The sequence below is a fragment of the Crocuta crocuta genome, unplaced genomic scaffold (genome assembly GCF_008692635.1).
Source record: "Crocuta crocuta isolate KB4526 unplaced genomic scaffold, BGI_CrCroc_1.0 scaffold99, whole genome shotgun sequence".
Taxonomy (NCBI): domain Eukaryota; kingdom Metazoa; phylum Chordata; class Mammalia; order Carnivora; family Hyaenidae; genus Crocuta; species Crocuta crocuta.
Genome location: NW_027551560.1, coordinates 1,171,919 through 1,191,144, shown reverse-complemented (window position 1 = coordinate 1,191,144; position 19,226 = coordinate 1,171,919). Strand labels below are relative to the sequence as shown.

The window sequence follows — 19,226 nt, the reverse complement described above, 5'->3', positions numbered from 1 at the left end:
CATTAAAACATGTTACTATACTAATATATAATAGTTAACATTTGTTGAGTGTTTCCTATGTGTTAGAAACTTTATAGCTATTATCTGATTTTAATTGGGGCAGCATAATTATATAAATTCGAAAGCTATTTCCTTTTTTTCTATTGTCATTTCACTTCTAAGAATTTCGTCTGCCATTGAGCTTTGTGAATATATTCAGGAAGCTTTTCATATTTGGATGAAGTAAAAATAAATTTAATGAAGCAGTGTAGATAAATCTTACTNTCTCACAATTGTGAGATCATGACCTGAGCTTAGATTAAGAGTTGGATGCTTGACTGACTGAGCCACCCGGGTGCCCCTGGTCCTTTTGGATGTTTTTGTTAGAATTCACCAGAAAAGGTGTATAGGAAACTTTAAGGGTGTAGCATATAAAGAAAACAGAAAATACAGATAGACAACTGTAACATAATTCTCCTCATACTCAACAATAGTGGACTTGTTAGAAAACTAATCTACAGTGGTGATAAAATGATATTGGTGGATGATAGATGACATGTTGCCTACTGTTCTTGGGTAGGATCATAACATCTGATTTCTATAGTTTTTTTTTTTTTTGTCATGGATAACACTTACGCATCCATAATTACATTAAGCCCTCCCTCCAGCCTTAGGAGGTAGGTGTTGATTGAAATTACTTAATAACTAGTCTTACAAGTAAGTGACAGTGCTGGTGTTTAAACCCAGGGTCGCCTAACCTTTGTGTGGTCTCCTTACCACTCTACCCTGGGTACCTTACTTATAGTTCGAGCATACACATGAGGGGAAAGTAATATGAAACTCCAGACATCTCACAGTAGTGGCTAGAAAAATTATGAAAGAGAAGAAAGCACTTATTTCCTTGCCTACTTCCTCCTTTCCAGGAAAATAAGCAAATACTTCTGTGATGGAGATCAAAGTACTAGAACACTTGCGTGACTTTGAAACATTAGCAATTTGGCTGATTTGGTCACAGCAGCAGTTACAGCCTAGCAGCCTGTATGCCTAAAAAGACCCACAGGCACATTACGTGTGAGCTGTACGGGTGTGTTTTAAAATTTGAATTTTAAATCTTTCAGATGGAGCTCAATATGGTCCGTTTTCCCCAGTCCCCACCACTCCCTGTTGTCCCACACTCATTCACATTAAGTACCTGCCTGGCCTGGGGAGCCACTGGCCTTTGTGACTCTGTAGTAGTTACTGTGATTATGTCTTCCCCAGGAGTGACTGCTGTCACCTTTTGCTTATGCTCTATTTGTCCTCCTTATACCCTATGCTTCTCAAAAGAAAAATAAATGAGGGAAGGGGAGTCAGGAGTGCTGGGAATAGGGACTGAAATTCTATATAATGTGGTTAGAAAAGGCTTCACTGAGAAAGTGAGATTTGTTTAAAGACCTGTGAAGAGCGAGAGAGTGGGAAGCAACCTGGGAGGGAAGAGTGCTCCAAGCAGAGGGAAGAGCAAGTGCCAAGGCCCTTCGGTGGGAGCACGACTGGCATATCTGAGGCACAACAGGCATCTGTGTGGCTGAAATGGAGTGAACAAAGGAGAGAGCTGTAGGGAAACAAGGTCAGAGAGGCGAGGAGGGAAGGACACAGCACACTGAGTAGGGCTGTAGACACCCCCGGAAGGACCTGGCTTGTACTGGCGACGGGAGAGGTGTGAACAGAATGGCATAATCCGCCTCATGTTTTCATGAGGATCCGTCCAGCTGCTGTGTTGACAGTGGCTCTAACATGGGCACGGGTGAAGCAGGGAGACCAGATAAGAACCTGGGGCAGAAATGCAAGTGACAAAGGATGGCAGCGTGGACCAGGTGGTAGCAGTGGAGGCAGTAAGAAGTAGGCTGATTCTGGATATGTTTTGAAGGTAGAGATGCAGAAGTTGCTGATAGGTAGAGTGTGGGCGTATGTAGAGGAAAGTCCAGGTTTTCTGAGCAACTAGAAGAATGGCATTAATTTGCCACCAATAAAATACTTCAGTCTGAAGACAGGAGATTTCCCTTCCCTCGAGTTCTAGGAGGATGTAGAAAGCAGAAGACAGAGGGAGAATAGGTTGTGTGTTAGGAGAAGATGTGAGGAGGAAAAAACATGTGGGAAATGCTGTTAGTAGAAAAGCGTGGAAGATCTGTGTGACCACAGGCGCAAAGAAAATAGCCAACATAGCCAAAATGGGATTGGTCTTTCTAGAACAGTAATATAATATATATCCAATACGTTATTTTCATTGTCCTAAAGAGGAGAGTTCACTGACCCTCCTTCTGGAGATATGGGATAACAGATATGTAAGGATTTAGCATTCGACAAAGTCCTAACTCTTGTCATCTTCCCCTATCCTGTGAATATGTTCTTTCTTCAGAGAAATACTCTTCATGGAATATTATATTGTAGTAGGAAGATTATGGCTTGCATTTATTTTTTTAAGTTTTATTGAAGCAAAATTCATGTGACATGAAACCAACCATTTTATAATTTTTTTAAACGTTTACTCATTTTTGAGAGACAGACAAAAACAGAGCATGAGTTGGGGAGGGGCAGAGAGAGAGAGAGAGAGAGAGAGGGAGACACAGAATCTGAAGCAGGCTCCAGGCTCTGAGCTAATGGCACAGAGCCTGACGTGGGGCTTGAACTCATGAACCGCGAGATCATGATCTGAGCTGAAACTGGGCATTTAACCGACTGAGCCAGCCAGATACCCCCAAACCAACCATTTTAAAATGAAGAATACAATAGTATTTAGTTCCTTCACAGTGTTTTACAACTAACACCTCTGTCTAGTTTCAGAAATTTTCATTACTCCGAAAGGATGATGAAGCCCATGAAAGCAGTCACTCCCCATCCCTCTCTTCCCTCAGCCCCTGACAACCACCAGTGTACTTCCTGTCTTCATGGACTAACCTATTCTGGATACTTCAGATAAATGGAATCATACATTATATGACTTTTTGTGTCTGTCATCTTTTTTTTTAAATTTTTTTTTAATGTTTTATTTATTTCTAGGAGAGAGAGAGACAGCGTGAGCAGGGGAGGGTCAGAGAGAGAGGGAGTCACAGACTGAAACAGGCTCCAGGCTCCGAGCTGGCAGTCAGCACAGAGCCCGTGTGTTTGTCATCTTTCACGTGGCATACATTTTTTTAGATTCATCCATGTAGTATGTAGCCATACTTCATTAGCTTTTATGGTTGAATAAAATTCCATTGTATGGATATACCATATTTTTTTAAAGTTTATTTTGAAACAGAGAGAGAGTGTGTGAGCAGGGGAGGGAGAGAGAGGGAGAGAGAGAGAATCCCAAGCATGCTCTGCACTGTCAGCACAGAGCCCGACATGAGGCTCGATCCCATGAACCATGAGATCATGACTTGAGCTGAGATCAAGAGTGGGATGCTCAACTGACTGAGCCACACAGGTGCCCCTGGACATACCATATTTTATCTGTACAACCAGTGATGGAAATTTCGGTTGCTTCCACCTTTTACCAGCTGGAAGAGTGCTGCTGTGAACATTTGTGTACACGTATTGGCTTGAGTACTTGTTTTCAACTCTTTGTGGAGTATATACTTGGGAGCAGAATTGCTGGATTAGATGGTTAATTCTATGTTTAACTTTTTGAGGATCTGCCAAACTGTTTTCCATAGTAGCTGAACCATTTTTAAACCCCCATTAGTACAGGAGTTCTCATTTCTCTGCATTCTTACCAACACTTGTTATTTTCAGGGTTAAAAATTAAATTGTCCGGGCGCTTGGGTGGCTCAGTTGGTTAAGCATCTGACTTCGGCTCAGGTCATGATCTCACAGTTCGTGGGTTTGAGCCCTGTGTCGGGCTCTGTGCTGACAGTTAGCTCGGAGCCTGGAGCCTGTTTCAGATTCTGTGTCTCCCTCTCTCTCTGACCCTCCCTTGCTCACACTGTCTCTCTCTCTCTCAGAAATAAATAAAACATTAAAATATTTTTTTAAAAATAAATTTTTGCTATCCTAGTGGATGTAATGTGCTTTTTGTGGTTTTGATTTTGCATTTCCCTGATGACTACTGATGTTGAGCATCTTTTCATGTGCTTGTTAGACCTTATATATAACTTACATATTTTATGTTATCATTCATAGACATTGCTCAGTGCTATCATACCAGAGTTATTGGGAAATAGCTGTTGAATTTTGAAAGATAAAACCAATAATTCACTTCTGCACATCTTTCTGCCCTCCAGTTTTATTGGGATATAACTGAAATATATCACTGTATAAGTTTAAACATTTTTTAATGTTTATCCGAGAGAGAGAGAGAGAAAGCATGAGTGGGGGAGGGGCAGAGTGAAAGAGGAACACAAAATCTGATGCCGGCTCCAGGCTCTGAGTTGTCAGCACAGAGCCTGATGCAAGGCTCCAACTCATTGGCCGTTAGATCATGACCTGAGCCAAAGTTGGACGCTTAATGGACTAAGCCACCCACGTACCCCACATCACTGTATAAGTTTAAAGTGTATAGCATAATGGCTTGAATTACATATATTGTGAAATAATTATCACAGCAACTTTAGTTAGCATACATTGTCTCATACAGATACAATTTTTAAAAAACAAAAATTCCTTGCAGTGAGAACTCTCAGGATCTATTATTAATTTTCATGTGTATCATACAACAGTGTTACTATAGGTTTCATGTTTTTCATTATATTCCTAGCAATTATTTATCCTATAACTGGAAGTTTGTACCTTTTAATCCAATTCCTCCCCCTTCCCCCCTAGTCCTGACCTACTGCCTCTGGTAACCACAAATCTGATTTATTTTTCCATGTTTGCTTATTTAAATTCAACTCCTGGGACTATACATGACTATTGTTTCATGTGCCTGTTGGCCATTTGTATATCTTCTGGGAATATTATGTTGGTTCAGGGGTTTTGTCCGTTTTTAATTGGGTTATTTGTTTTTGTTTTTTGCCATTTAGTTGTAGGAGTTCTTTGTACGTTTATATTTTAACTCCTTATCAGATAGATGGTGTGCAAATATTTTCTTCCCATTTTGTAGGTTGTCTTTTCAGTTTGTTGATTGTTTCTTTTGTTGGGAAGAACAACAAAAGACATAGTCCTAACTACTTTTTATTTTGTTGCCTGTAACTTAGGTGTCATATCTAGAAAATCATTGCCAAGACCCGTGTCAAAGAGCTTATTTCCTGTGTTTCAGCTAAGAGTTTTGTGGTTTCATGTTTTATGTCTTTCTTTAACACATTTTGAGTTAATTTTGGTGAGTGGTGTAAGAAAAGAGTCTAGCTTCTTTCTTCTACATGTGCATATCCAATTTCCCCAGCACCGTTTTATTGATGAGACTGTCTTTTCTCCATATAGTATTCTTGGCTCCTTTGTCAATTATTTTTTGACCAGGTATGCTTATTTCTTGGCTCTCAATTGTGTTCCATGATCTTTGTGTCGGGTTTTTTTTTTATGCCAGTACCATACTGTTTTGATTACTGTAGGTTACTGAAATCAGGAAGTGTGATCCCTCTTGCCTTGTTCTTTCTCAGGACTGTTGTGGCTATTCAAGGTCTTTTGTGGTTCCATATACATTTTAGGATTGTTTTCTCTACTTCTATAAAAAAATGCCATCAGAATCCTGATAGCTTTTGCACTGAATCTATAGATAGATTTTGGTAGCGTTGATATGATAACAATATTATAATTCTTATGATTCATAAACAGAGGATGTCTTTCCATGTATTTGTGTCTCGGTTTCTTTCATCAGTGTCTTGTAGTTTTTAGAGTAGAGATCTTTCACCTTTTTGGTTAAATTTATTAAGTATTTTATTGTTTTCAATGCTGTTGTAAATGGGATTGTCTTACTTCTTAGGTAGTTCATTGTTAGCGTTTAGAAATACTGCTGATTTTTTTGTGTTAATTGTGTATCCTGCAACTTTACTCAATTCGTTGATTGGATCTAACAGTTTTCTAGTTGAGTCTTTAGGATTTTCTATTTATAAAATCGTGTCATCTGTTAAGAGAGACAGGTTTATTTCTTCTTTCCAACTCTGATGGCTTTTATTTGTTTTTCTCGCCTGACTGCTCTGGGACAGACTTGCAGTACTATGTGGAATAGGAGTGGTGAGAGTGGACATCTTTGTCTTGTTCCCGACCATAAAGGAAAAGCATTCAACCTTTCACCATTGAGTGTGATATCAGCTGTGGGATTATCACATATGAACTTTTTATTATGTTGAGGTACACTCCTTCAACACCTAATTTGCTGAGTTTTTATCATCAGTGGATGTTGAATTTTGTCAGATGCTTTTCTGTGTCTACTGAAATGATCAGATGATGTCTTCTTTCATTCTCTTAGTATCACACTGATTGCAGGCTGAACCTTCCCAGGTATAAATCCCACTTGATCGTGGTAAATGATCCTTTCAAGGAGTTGCTAAATTCAGTTTGCTCTTATTTAACTAAGAATTTTTGCATCTGTATTCATCAGGGATGCTGGTCTATAGTTTTCTGGTAATGTTTTTTTTCTGGCTTTGGTGTCAGGGTGATGCCAACCTTATAAAATTATACATGACAAAGGGGACGTTACAACTCTGCACAATCTTTCTCATGTAAGAAGGATTACCCCACTTTCTTTCTGTTACCAAAATATGCTTAAAATATCTTTTTCCATCCTTTCAATCTCAGTCTATGTTGTGTCTATAATGCTCAAGTGAGCCTCCTGTAGGCACAATTAGCCATTCTGTGTCTTCTGATTGGAGAATTTAATCTGTTTATGTTTAAAGTAGTTATTGTAAGTAAGGGCTTACTACTGCCATTTTGTGAATTGTTCCTTGTTTCTTATCCAGCTATTTTTTGGTTGTTATTTCTAATGTTTTGGTGTCTTATGGTATCAGTAGGCTTTGGCTTCTTTATCATGTTCTTTTGCATATTTCCTACAGATTTTTTCCCTCGTGGCTACCATAAAGCTTACAGAAACTATCTTAAAATTATAATGCTCTATTTGAAAATAATAATTTTAATAGAATTCCTAAGCTTTACACTTTGACTTCTGCTCCTTCTCACATTTTATTGTTACAGTTTACATACTTTAATATTGTGTAACTAAAAACAGATAATTTTAATGTTTGGTTTTTTTAACCTTTTAAATTAAAGGTAAGTGAATTACCTTCCACCTTTTCCATACTATACAATCTAACTTTGACTGTATTTTATCATTACCCATGAGTTTTACACTCCCTTTCTGGTTTTTATGATGTTAATTAGTGTCCTTTTATTTCCACTAAAAGAGCTACCTTTAGCATTTCTTGTAAAGCAGGTCTAGTGGTGAAGAATTTCCTCAGCTTTTGTTTGTTTGGGAAAGTTTTTCTCCTTCCCTCATTTCTGAAAGACAGCTTCACTGGGTATAGCATTTTTGTTTGACAGGTTTTTTCTTTTGATAGCTTGAATATGTTATCCCATTCTCTTCTGGCCTCAAAGGTGTCTATTGAAAATCCACCAATAGTCTCATTGGGGTCCCCTGTATGTAACTTCTCTCTTTTCTCTTGCTGCTTTTAAAATTCTTTGTCTTTCATATTTGACAAATTATATGACTGGGTGTTGCTCTATTCAGGCTCAACCACTTTGAGGTCCTCTGAGCCTCTTCTGTCTGGATGTATATTTCTCTCTCAAGGTTTGGGAAATTTTCCACCACTGTTGCTTTTTAAAATATTAAAGTGTAGTTGACACACAATGTTATCTTAGTCATAGGTGTACAGCTGTGATTTGACGACTCTGTACATTATGCTATGGTCACTGCAAGTACAGCTGCCATTCACCACCATACAACACCATTACAATACTATCAACTATATTCCCTATGCTGTACCTTTTTCCTCTGTGACTTGTTCCTTCTGTAATTGGAAGCTTGTATCTCCCACTCCCCTTCACCCGTTTTGCACACCCTGCCCTACAGCCATCAGTTTGTTCTCTGTATTTACTGGTCTGTTTCTGCTTTTTGTTTGTTTGTTTTTTAAATATTCCATCTATAAGTGAAATTATATTGTATTTGACCTCTTTGGGCCTCACCTTGTTTGGAATTCTCTGTGCTTCCTGTACTTGGATGTCTCTTTGCCTCCATAGGTTAGGCAAGTTTTCAGCTATTATTTTTTCAAATAAGTTTTCTGCCCCTTCTCTCTTCTCCTTCTGGGACCCTTATAATGTGAATACTTGTTTGCTTAATTTTGACCCAGAGATTCCTATACTCACTTTTACAAATCCTTTTTTCTTTTTGCTGTTCAGGTTAGGTACTTCTAATCCTCTGTCTTCCAGATCACTGGTCTGTTCGTTACTATTGATTTTCTCTTGTGTATTTTTCATTTCAGTTTTTGTATTCTTCAATCCCGATTGTCCCTTTTTTATAATTTTTAATTTCTCTGGTTAAGTTCAGAGTTCATCAACTCTTTTCTCCAGGCCAGAGAGCATCTTTTTTTTTTTATGTTTATTTATTTTTTGAGGGGCAGAGAAACAGAGCATGAGCAGGGGAGAGGCAGAGAGAGAGAGGGAGACACAGAATTGGAAGCAAGCCCAGCCTCTGAGTTGTTGACACAGAGCCCAACATGGGGCTCGAACTCACGAGTGATACGATTATTACTGTAAACCCTTTATCAGGTAGATTGCTTATCTTCATTTCATTTAGTTCTTCTTCTGTGATGCTGTCTTGTTTATCCATGTGGAACATTTTCCTCTGTCTCCTCACTTTGTCTTTCTGTGTTTATTTCTATGGCTTAGGTGGAAAAAATACTTCTTCCAAATACAAAGGAATGGTCTTGTGTCTGGTTGTCCCCTGTGTCAATTGTGTGTTCCTGATTACTGTGGCTGGTGTGGACTGGGGTTCACAGGGCTCTTTGTGCTGGGGGCACCCTGGCAGCACAGCTGAATCTGAAGTGGGTATAAACCAGGGGGTCCTGGGGTGCTCACACAGGGTGCACCCTGGTGACTGGAACTGAGGCAGGTACCAGCTACGTGTTTCTGGGGTGCCTTGTGCAAGAAGCACTCTGGCTGGGGTGGCTGGACTTGAGGCAGGCGTGAGTCAGGTTGCCCTAGCAAGTCATCTGGAGCTGAAATGGCACGAGCCTGCAGTGTTGCAGGGTGCTTTGCCCCTGTGACACCTTGGTGAGATGGCTAGAGGTATAGTGAGCACTGAGTAGGCATGCCTCAGTGTGTGCTGAGCTGGGGCCACTTTGGTTGGACAATCGGAATGGTGTAGATTAGGGTCCCAGGACTCAGGGAGGCAGTAAGCTAGGACTCCTGGACTCTTCTCCCATCCATACTATCAAGATGGAGGGAGACTGTAAACCATGGTGGTCACCAGCCCCTCTGACCTGGAGAGTTCCAGAGCTCTCCTGACATTTGGCAGAGTTCTAGGGCTGGATCCTTTATATTCTTGTTGCTTTTTAATTTTTTTTAATTTCTATTTTTGAGAGAGAGAGCATCCACGAGCACGTGGGGGAAGGGCAGAGAGAGAGGGAGACATAGAATCCAAAGCTGAGCTGTCAGCACCCCGACATGGGGCTCAAATTCACAAACCATGAGATCATGACCTCAGCCAAAGTCAGACAACCGACTGAGCCACCCAGACATCCCTGTTGCTCTTTTAAACCACAGCTCTTTTTGTGTGCCCCAAGGCATCCAGGAATGGTATGGGCTGGGTGCCCAGGACTCCCTGAGGTGGCAGGCTGGCTATTTTATCCAGACCCTGCTGCCATCTGTGCTGTCAAGGTGGAGGGGGAATGTAAACCATGGCACTTGCCAGCCCCTCTGACCCAAAGCGAGTTCTAGCAGTTCTGTTGCCATCTGGCAGAGTTCTAGGGCTTTATCTTTCATATTGTAGTTACTCTTTTAACCACAACTTGTTTCTGTGTTCGAGAGCAATGAGTCTGCTCCTAGTCTCAGTATTATCCCTCCCCTGTGCAGTTGGCAGCATTAGGGGTAAGGGTTTCCTTCATTAAAATGTCTCTATCTCTCTTGCCATTCTCTATGTGTTCTATCATGTTGTGCAGAAGCGATTCATTCATCCCACCATTCTGCAGGAGGAGCTGCTCTATAACTTTATGTAGATTCAGTGTGGAGGTGGAGCAGGTGAGTTCAGGGTCCTCCTGTTGTATCTTAGGCCAGAAGCCCAGCCATTGTTGCTTTAAATATCCTTTCTATCCCATTTTTTCTCTTTTCCTTCTTGAATTTCCATTATGCCAATGTTGTTTCTCTTCATTGTGTCCCATAAGGTCTGTAGGCTGATCTCACTTTTTCCATTTGTTTGTTTGTTTCACTGACTGGATCATTTGAAATGTCCAGCCGTCCAGGTTGCTAATTCTTCCTTCTGCATCGTTGAGTGTGCCTTTGAAGCTCTCTGTTGAATTCTTCAGTTCAGTTACTGTTTTCTTCAGCTCTAGGATTTTTTAAAAAAAATTTTATTTTGTTAGTTTTCAGAGAGACAAAGTGTGAACAGGGGAGGGGCAGAGAGAGAGGGAGACACAGAATCCGAAGCAGGCTCCAGGCTCTGAGCTGTCAGCACAGAGCCCAGTGCAGGGCTCAAACCCATGGACTTCTGGATCATGAGCTGAAGTCAGATGCTTAACCAATAGAGGCACCCAGGTGGTGCCCCTAGGATTCTTTTTGATGGTTTCTATTTCTTTGTTGAACTTGTCATTTTGTTTATTTTTCATTTTCCTAATTTTGTTTAGTCACCTGTGTGTTGTTCACTAAACTTTAAGAGGATTATTTTGAATTCTTTGACAGTTCACAGATTTCCATTTCTTTAAGGTTACTTATTAGTGCTATATTAGTTCCCTCTGGTGCAGTCATATTTACCTGACTTTCTGTGATTATTGATTCCTTACTTTGGCATATGCAGGTGGTAAGTGAGCTCCTCTCCCAGACTTTGCAGGTTCATTTTGGCAAAGACAGTTCAACAGTTAGCGTAGTTTGGATTTCTGGACATGTCTACTGGTAACATCTTTGGGCAGGTGGGGCCTACTATTAATGGACTATTTGGGAGCATGGTAAGGGTTTAAGCTCTGAGATCATGGGGGGTTGGGTGTGCTGCCAAGTGAGAACAGCTGGCTTGGTTCCCTGCCCAAGTGAGGCTGTAGGATGGGCACCAGAATTTCCTTGATTTTTAGGGTAGGGCTTACTGGATGGTCAGGCCTAGGTGCTATACTCAGCAGTAAGGTGGGGTTATGAATTAGCTTTCCCTGCCCTGCTACGGCAGCAGGAGAGGATGCAGGGCCCTCATTGTTTGTCTGGGGACCCGAATCAAGCAAGAGTGTGCACTGGATATTCCAGGCAGGGGAGGCCACCAGTTTTGCTCTGCAGACAAGGCAAACCACAGGGTATGCTCTCTGTTCAAGTGCTGCTGTAACTAAGGCTGCTGAATGGTCTGTGCAACATGTGATGGATTCTGGTTAGGTTCCTTGGCCAGGTGGGCTTAAGACTGTTCAGCAATGAGTGAGGGTGTGAATGAGTTCCCTGCCTGGACACAACAGGGAAGCAGCTTGAACACTAGAGGCTCTTTGTTACCCTCACTCAAGCCAACTCATGCCCCAGTTTTTCTGGCCAAGCAGGGCTCCTTGCTTTGCTGTGATGGCAGTCAGCTCTGCCCATCTACCCTTCAGCATGAGCATCACTGAGTACTGCACCTTCCAGGTGTGCTCACCAGCCCTTCCTGTCACATGGGTCTAGGGACTACTCTCCATAGCCATTAGCTGTGACTCAACCCAATGGGCATCCATGTCAACATAGAGAATGTTAAAATGTTAAATGAAGGGAGCATGGTGCCAGTTTGTGCATACATGATTGAAGTTACGTAAATCTTGAAACCACTAACTTGTACCAAGAATACATAAAAATAGACTGTCATGGAACAGTAGAGTCTATAATTTGTCATACAGTGAAGTACTATAGTAAGCATTGACTTCTAAGAGATACCGCTCAAAATTATAATAGTGGTTTATTGGCCATGTCTGCAAGAAAAAGATGACAAAGTTGGAGGTTTGCAGACCATAACTGTGCACATAAATATTGTAAATATTGCCAGCCATTGGTTATTTGGGGTTTTGCATGTTGACCTTAGGGTCCGTTACAAAAAGGACTTTGTTAAAATTAGTTAGGATTCCATAGAATAATTGCCTGAATTCCTTGAATCCATTTTTTCTCTTTTTTGGTTGGTTTCCATCTAAAGATCTTGGTGGTGGTGGGGAAACACACCCGAAATATAAAATTAAGGAAAAAAAATGTTTCTCTGCAGGTGTTCCATTACCCAAAGAAGACACTTCTGCTCCCTTGATCTCTAGCTCACCAGTGAAGGAAGCCCGGGAGTATGAAAACCCCCCAAGTGAAGAGGAAGATAAAATAAAAGAAGAGCCCTTGACCATCTCTGAACTAGCTTACAACCCAAGTGCCAGCCTGCTCCCCACCCCTGTTGATGACGATGAGATTGACATGCTCTTTGACTGTCCATCTAGGCTGGAGCTGGAAAGGGAAGACACAGATTCATTTGAGGAACTGGAAGCAGATGAAAATGCCTTCTTGATGGCCGAGGAAGAAGAGCTGAAGGAGGCTCGCCAAGCTTTGTCATGGAGCTATGACATTCTGAGCGGCCATATTCGGGTGAACCCACTGGTCAAGAGTTTTTCCAGGCTCCTTGTGGTGGGCCTGGGGCTGCTGCTCTTTGTATTCCCCCTGCTCCTCCTCCTTTTGGAGTCAGGTATTGATCTCTCCTTCTTATGTGAAATCCGCCAGACGCCAGAGTTTGAGCAGTTTCACTATGAGTACTACTGTCCTCTAAAGGAGTGGGTGGCTGGCAAAGTAAACCTCATTCTCTACATGCTGGGCTGCTCATAAAGTTCGTATCTCATGTGACTAAGGGCTATATTCAATACTAGTGATTTGTTTTTTGTTTTTTTCAGCAAATGCCTGGTTCCGAATGGTCATGGGGCCATCAACAGGTGTTCCTTACTCATAACTGATTATTAAAAACTTTAAGTTAGCTTTCCATACTTCACCACAGCTAAGTAAGTTTAAGTCAAATGAAGTTATTTTAGTTATCGGTCAGGAAGATGGCCTTTAATCAAAAATATGTTTATTTTTTAGGATACTACAGACATACTCTTTATCTATTATATCATAATCCATAACACATTGAGCTGTATTAGATTTTCCCCTTTTTTAATAGTTAGCAACATTATAAAGTTCAGAATCAGACTTTTAGTAAAAACCCAAGAGAAAGTTTTTGAATATAATCCTTAGTGAAAACAATGTCCTCTAACCGATGCCTATACAACTAAATTTATGCTGGGCTTTTGTTTTCTGTTTTTTTTAAAACTATTTTTATGTGTTCANGAAGCCTCCTGGAGTTATTTAAGTGTACAGATTGTAAGACTAATGCACAAAGGGTATGTCAGGAATTTTTTAATGTTTTGGCACTGGTTTGTTTTTTACAATATTTTTTGGCTGAACAACTACATAATTTGTTACCTGTGTATGAGATAGAAAATAGGTAGAAAGACACTGTAGTAAGTAAGCTCTTAAAAACGGATGATGGAACCGGAGGATATAGAAACTAAGAACACTCAAGCGGGCATGGGGTAGTCCATTTTTCAAAGTATTTGAGCAAGATGACTTACTGCTTTCATTTGTATTCTGTCCATCTATTTTGGTTGGGGAAGCAGAATGTTTTTAAAAGAAAGTAAAACTGAAGGAAAAAAGTTAAAAGTTATGGTAGTTAATTGCATATGATCATACATTAACCCAAGAATGGAAGCAGATGGGAATGGGGCAAGTGGCCAAACAGGAGTTCTGGTGAGGCTGGTACGCAAGTGGTGGCAGGCAAACTAGCTTTTCTGAAAGCGGTGCTGATGCATGGTACTGGATGATACAAAGAATGTGTACTTGCTGTCTGAGTTGACGTGAATATGTTTAAGTGGATCTAAATAAAAGTGGAGAAACTTTAAGGCATAGTTTTTTGGTTCCTCATGCCATTCATTTTGATTCTGTGGAAGAAAGTTCAAAAGGAGTGTGTGTATGAGAGGGGTGGGGGAGGATATGAAAAGAAGGGATTTGGCTTTCTGATCATGCTGATGATCTTTGTTTGTGGTGGCCATTATATTCCTTTCCTTTCCCAGTTTTCTTGGGATCTTAACTCATTCAAAATTAGGGCTCCTATTAAGAAAGTAGAATGGATTCATTAGATGATCCAGTATTTCAACCTGGGTGAGATAGTAAAATGACTCCCTAACCAGATAGCAGAGGGGACAAATGTTCTAGTACCTTTCTTCATACCATAAAGTCCACAAGAGAAAGAAAGACTCTGTTGCCTCCCCATGCAGAGTACTTACCAATACTGTGGTATAAATGAGAAAGAAAAGGGTATGGAGTTTAGGGCATAGTGCATTGGGATTTCTCCTTGGATTAAGAATGTCCTAGTCCTTTTATACACAAAGAGATTGGTTGGATGCCCGTATTCTCTCCTTAACTGTAACAGACACTCCAATTCTATCATGAGCCTGACTTCCAAATTGGCCATTCCTGTCTTACTCGTTCATGGAGTTCTGAGCACTGTATTAGACATTTAAGTTTGAAAGTTAAGTTTTAAAAGGTCAGCTCATGGAACCTTCAGTTGAGCAAACTAGAATACACATTTGCTGTTAAGTTTTGTAGGGTGTTTTCTCTTACATGCTTTAAGTGATTTATTTTGCTTTTTATTCATGAATCTTTATTATCTGAAATTTGATACCAATTCTCTTGGTACTATAGTTTATTTCAGAAATTTTCAAATAGACAGCTCTGAAATCAAAGGTTTTTATATCCCTTTGTTATGACTCCCAAGTCCTATGTTCTGACAAAAGGGTACCCAGTATAGTCTGCATAAAATCAGTCCTCCTTGTCATCATGCTTAGCATTTCCTTTGGGGTTCTAGCCATAACAAATCTAGCCCTTTTAAAGTAATCCTAAATATTTTTTTTTAAATCATGGAAGTGATATATTACCACCCATCATGAAACACTGAAGAACACTGAAAGGATAAACACCACACATAATCCAACCATGCAGGTTTATATTAGAGAGTAACAAATATACTTTTAACATTTCCAGCTAACATCTCTTGTAGGCATTACTGAATAGAGATGTTTTTTAAGTGAAGGAATTAACAGAATAGGGTTTGCTGAATTTAGCCACCAAACAGAAAACTGGGATCCTGAAATACCTTTTTGTCAGAATGGTATCAGCCTTTTAGAAATGTCCACTTAAGTTTTGTTAGGAGACAGTCACCAGCTGCCTGAATCAGATGAGGAGAAAAGTGCTTCCAAAGATGGTGAGTTTAAAATATAGTGAGATACAGAATTCAAAGCAAGTGTGTGAGTATATGTATATTCCATATTATTGGTATAGATGTGTTTATATATGAATCTGTATATATGTGTGTATTTGTATACACACAGCTGATATGCCTTTCATACATAGTTGTGGTTTATTTTTCCCCAGTAGAGGCATTTGTGACATGTTACTCCTTTTCCCTCTCAGATATCATGGTGGATAAAACTCAGTCTCAGAGGTTTCAATTTTCCACAGTCAAACAACTGTATGTACATTTGTGGTTATATATACACACGTATATGGCAAATACATATACACACACAACCTTGTCTTTAGTGCTAATGCAAGTTGACCATGAAAAAATGTAGGTAAAGTATTGTGTATTTCTTTCTGTCTGTGCTTGGAACATACTGTAAAATGTTATGTATTTGGAATATATTTTGTGGTTTGTCTAACAATTATAAAGACAACTCTGGGAAGAATTCAAAAGTTGATTTCATTGAAATATTAGAGATACGGGGGCCGTGTGACCTGTGACTGGAGCCTTATCTTTGTATAGTGAAATCTGCATTTCTATGTCAACATCCAGATTGTTTTATATGTTAATATGGTGGCAGGAATCCCTAATAAAAATACTCTGGGGAAAAATGTTTCTGCAATCATTTAGTTTTATTCAAAGGGAAGTTGTATAAATAGCCTGTTGGAAACTACAGAAAGGTGCCATATTTGATCCTGAATGAGGTCACCCTTGAATGGTGATAGTAGGAGGAAAAAAAAACCTACAGGTTATGGATGGGACTAACCCTTTGCAGAAATCAGTCAGGCTAAAACCAGGAATATTGAGTGTATTGAAAATGCACCCAGATACAAAGTTAGCTATAGTCTAATTAGAGGAGTTAAGATAACTAAAGAAATAACAAAGCATGGAAAAAATAGAAGAGGGGGTTCTTCACTACAGATAGGAGGAAGGATTTCAGAATGTTAAGAATTGGTAGGTGGTCATTTCTGGCAGAAAAGGGTGCTTTCCTGTGCCAGAGAGCCACGTCAGGTGTAACTCTTGCCATGAAACTTCTGTTCATGGACTCTGGAAGAATCATATTATTCTGCTCCTCTCTGCCCTTCCATACAGCATGGCCTAAGAGGCCCTCTGGTTTGGTTGGTCACAAAGCTAACAACTCCATCCCTGACTGCTAAATCAGAAGGTGTTTCTGTGAATAAAGAAAAGGGCGCTCTATTGGAGCACCATAGATGTCAAGCCAAATTATATCTCAGCTGTGGTGGCCTCAAGTCTGTCATTATGTTTTGCTGAGATATAACTGACATAAAACTCTATTTGTTTTAGGTGTAGAACTTAATAATTAGATATACGTATATGTTGTGATCACACACGAAGTGTAGTCAAAATCCATCACTGCACAGAATTACATCATTCTTGCGATGAGAACTTTTAAGATCTACTCTCTTAGCAACTTTCAGTACGATACAGTATTGTTAACTAGAGTCCCTGTGTTGTATACTAGGTCTCCAGCACTTTTTATCTTATAAATGGAAGTTTGTACCTTTTGACCACCTTCATCCATTTCGCGGAGGTGGAGAGTGGTGGGGGAAGTCTATCAAGTTCTTAGCAGTCATCAGAGGTCCAGACTGTAGAGTACAGGCAAGAAAAGAGTTCTGTGGTCATTATTCAGGTATGGGGTGACTTGGGGACCTATGGTCCCAGCTCCCACTGCTGTAGCTCACACCTTTGTTTGGTTTAGTGTCCACAGACTGGACACTAAGTGCCCACAAAGGGACTCCGGGCTACTTATTCCTTGAGCAGTCCAGGCTCCTGACCCAACCTCACCTCTTGGGAGAGGCCCTTTTTCTTATTCCTACAGTCCTTGCTTAGCCAAACAGGGAAAAGATCTCCTAACCACACGCCAGCCTGGAAGTAAAGTACTGGGGAGAAGCTCCCACCTGTGGGGTGAACTCGGGATGGTTGTGGTTGATGAACTTGAGACTCTTGGGCCATCTGTCTCTACTGGGTGGAGATCATGTATTAAAGGTCCCTGCTTACTTGTCCTCCTGCTTCTCTCTCTCTCTCTCTTTCTCTTGGACCTGCTTTTGGGCTTCCAGTCTACATGCAGTAAGCAGACCCAGCAGGACCAGCCCATGGTAGGCCCAGCCAGGACTCGGCTCTCCACACGCCAGCCTCGGTCTGTGATGGGGTGGGTAAGTTCGGCGAGCCCCGCGCAGTGGGCTCAGCTGTCATCACTTCAGAGAGGACGAAAGAAGCCTCACTTGGGTCTCAGATCCCAGCTGTGCTCTCCAATCTATTAATAAAACTGATTTTAATCCTATCCCAGCCATTGTGTCTGTTGTGTCTACTGGGAACTAGGGGGGTGCCTGAGTCACACTAAGCACACTCCAGAATATTGAGGATCTCAGCAACCTGCAGCAGGGAAAGAAAGGAGACGGCTGCTTCTGGCTAGCCCTTAGGCATCACGGGATGTTGGCCACTGATGCTGGTGCTGGCGCTGTGAGTGAGGGGGCTTAAGACTTTACATCAGTAAAGAACAAAGGGTTAGTGGAAACCACACATCCCTATTCTTTATCTGTAGCCAGTGCTTTAACCAAATATGTCCTTGGAAAGAGAACCAAGGCCACTTTCCTGGTGGTAAAGGAAAACTTTTAGTAGGACAAAGGCTCTACTTCCTGTGGCTACTGAGTACTGAAATGTGTCTTGCAGATTACAGCAGCTCTTCCAGCAAACACTGGTCACCTTGAGACTCCTCATCCACAAGAAGAATGATCATGAACATTGGCTTTCTGAGGAGACAATCCTTCAAGGGAGACAACACAGGAACAAATTCACATTGATGTCCACTCTGCTTGGCAGTCTTCATAATAAGTTAAAACTTCAACGTTCTGGTTCAAGCATCAATCTCCTGTAATTTCCCTGGTGTGAATCAGCTTCCTCCTGTTGTGAATTAGCCCAGGTGTCCTGACACCCCTGAACTGCCAATTCTGCAAACTTACAGACCAGACCTTGAACAGTGATGGCCACATAAACATACTGCTCCCTGGTCATAGGGTCACTATGTAACTTATCATCCAAACCAGGGCGCTTTTGAGAGTGAAAGGGGGTGTTTTTAATGATTATATCACAATATCAGGTATTAACTAGGACTGCTCCAGACATTCTACCTGTAAGGCTTTGCCCCATCAGCTAGGTGCCCTCTTTCAACAAATGCTCCAGCATCTTTCTCTAAAATACTGACAAAGATAAGGAAGAATTTTATTGCCTGATACTCGTATTCTCCTCCCTGCCATCAAAACTCACACTGAAATTTAACAAAACTGATCCTATCATGTGGTTTGGTGTAAGACTATAAATTACACAGAAGATCAGTTTAAGTGAGCCTCTGGTGTTGAATCCTTAATGCTATATACTTGATTTATTTGCCATTTATGATGTTGAATATTTCTTGTTTAAGGCGAGGCAGGTAGAAGGTTAGAATGACCTCAGTGCCTCTTTTGCCTCCATAGTCCTGAATTTGACATTTCTGATCTGCACCCACAGAACACTGACGATCAGTTTAACTGTGAGCAACTGTTCAACATCAAGTACAGTCAAGCCAACTTAATCATTTATACCAAGAAATGTCAGCCAGCTCGGCTGGCACTTGTTTGATGCTTAGATGCTCCATGTGTGCTCTTCCCAGAACACACGCTGTAATGTGAACCAAAAATTATCAAGTACAAGCAGTCACAGCTGGAGAGCTGCCTTTCAGAGCAGTCTGCCCCAAGAGACCAGGTGTTCCCAGGGACACGCCTGCCTTAGGAGGCCTGGGGACACGTCTTACACATTTTACTGCAAGTCTCCTATTTGGAAATTTCTTGCAGCAGAGACT

General features: G+C 40.8%; 1 protein-coding gene across 1 annotated transcript in view; it reads left to right on the top strand.

The window, feature by feature from the left end:
- Positions 1–13,352, top strand: part of FRMD3 (FERM domain containing 3) — a 299,629-nt gene extending 286,277 nt beyond the window's left edge. Inside the window, exon 15 of the mRNA XM_077749548.1 lies at positions 12,266–13,352. Coding sequence (XP_077605674.1) covers positions 12,266–12,861 — 596 coding nt within the window. The 3' untranslated portion in view covers positions 12,862–13,352. The remainder of the gene's footprint in view (positions 1–12,265) is intronic.
- The last annotated feature ends 5,874 nt before the right edge of the window (positions 13,353–19,226 follow it).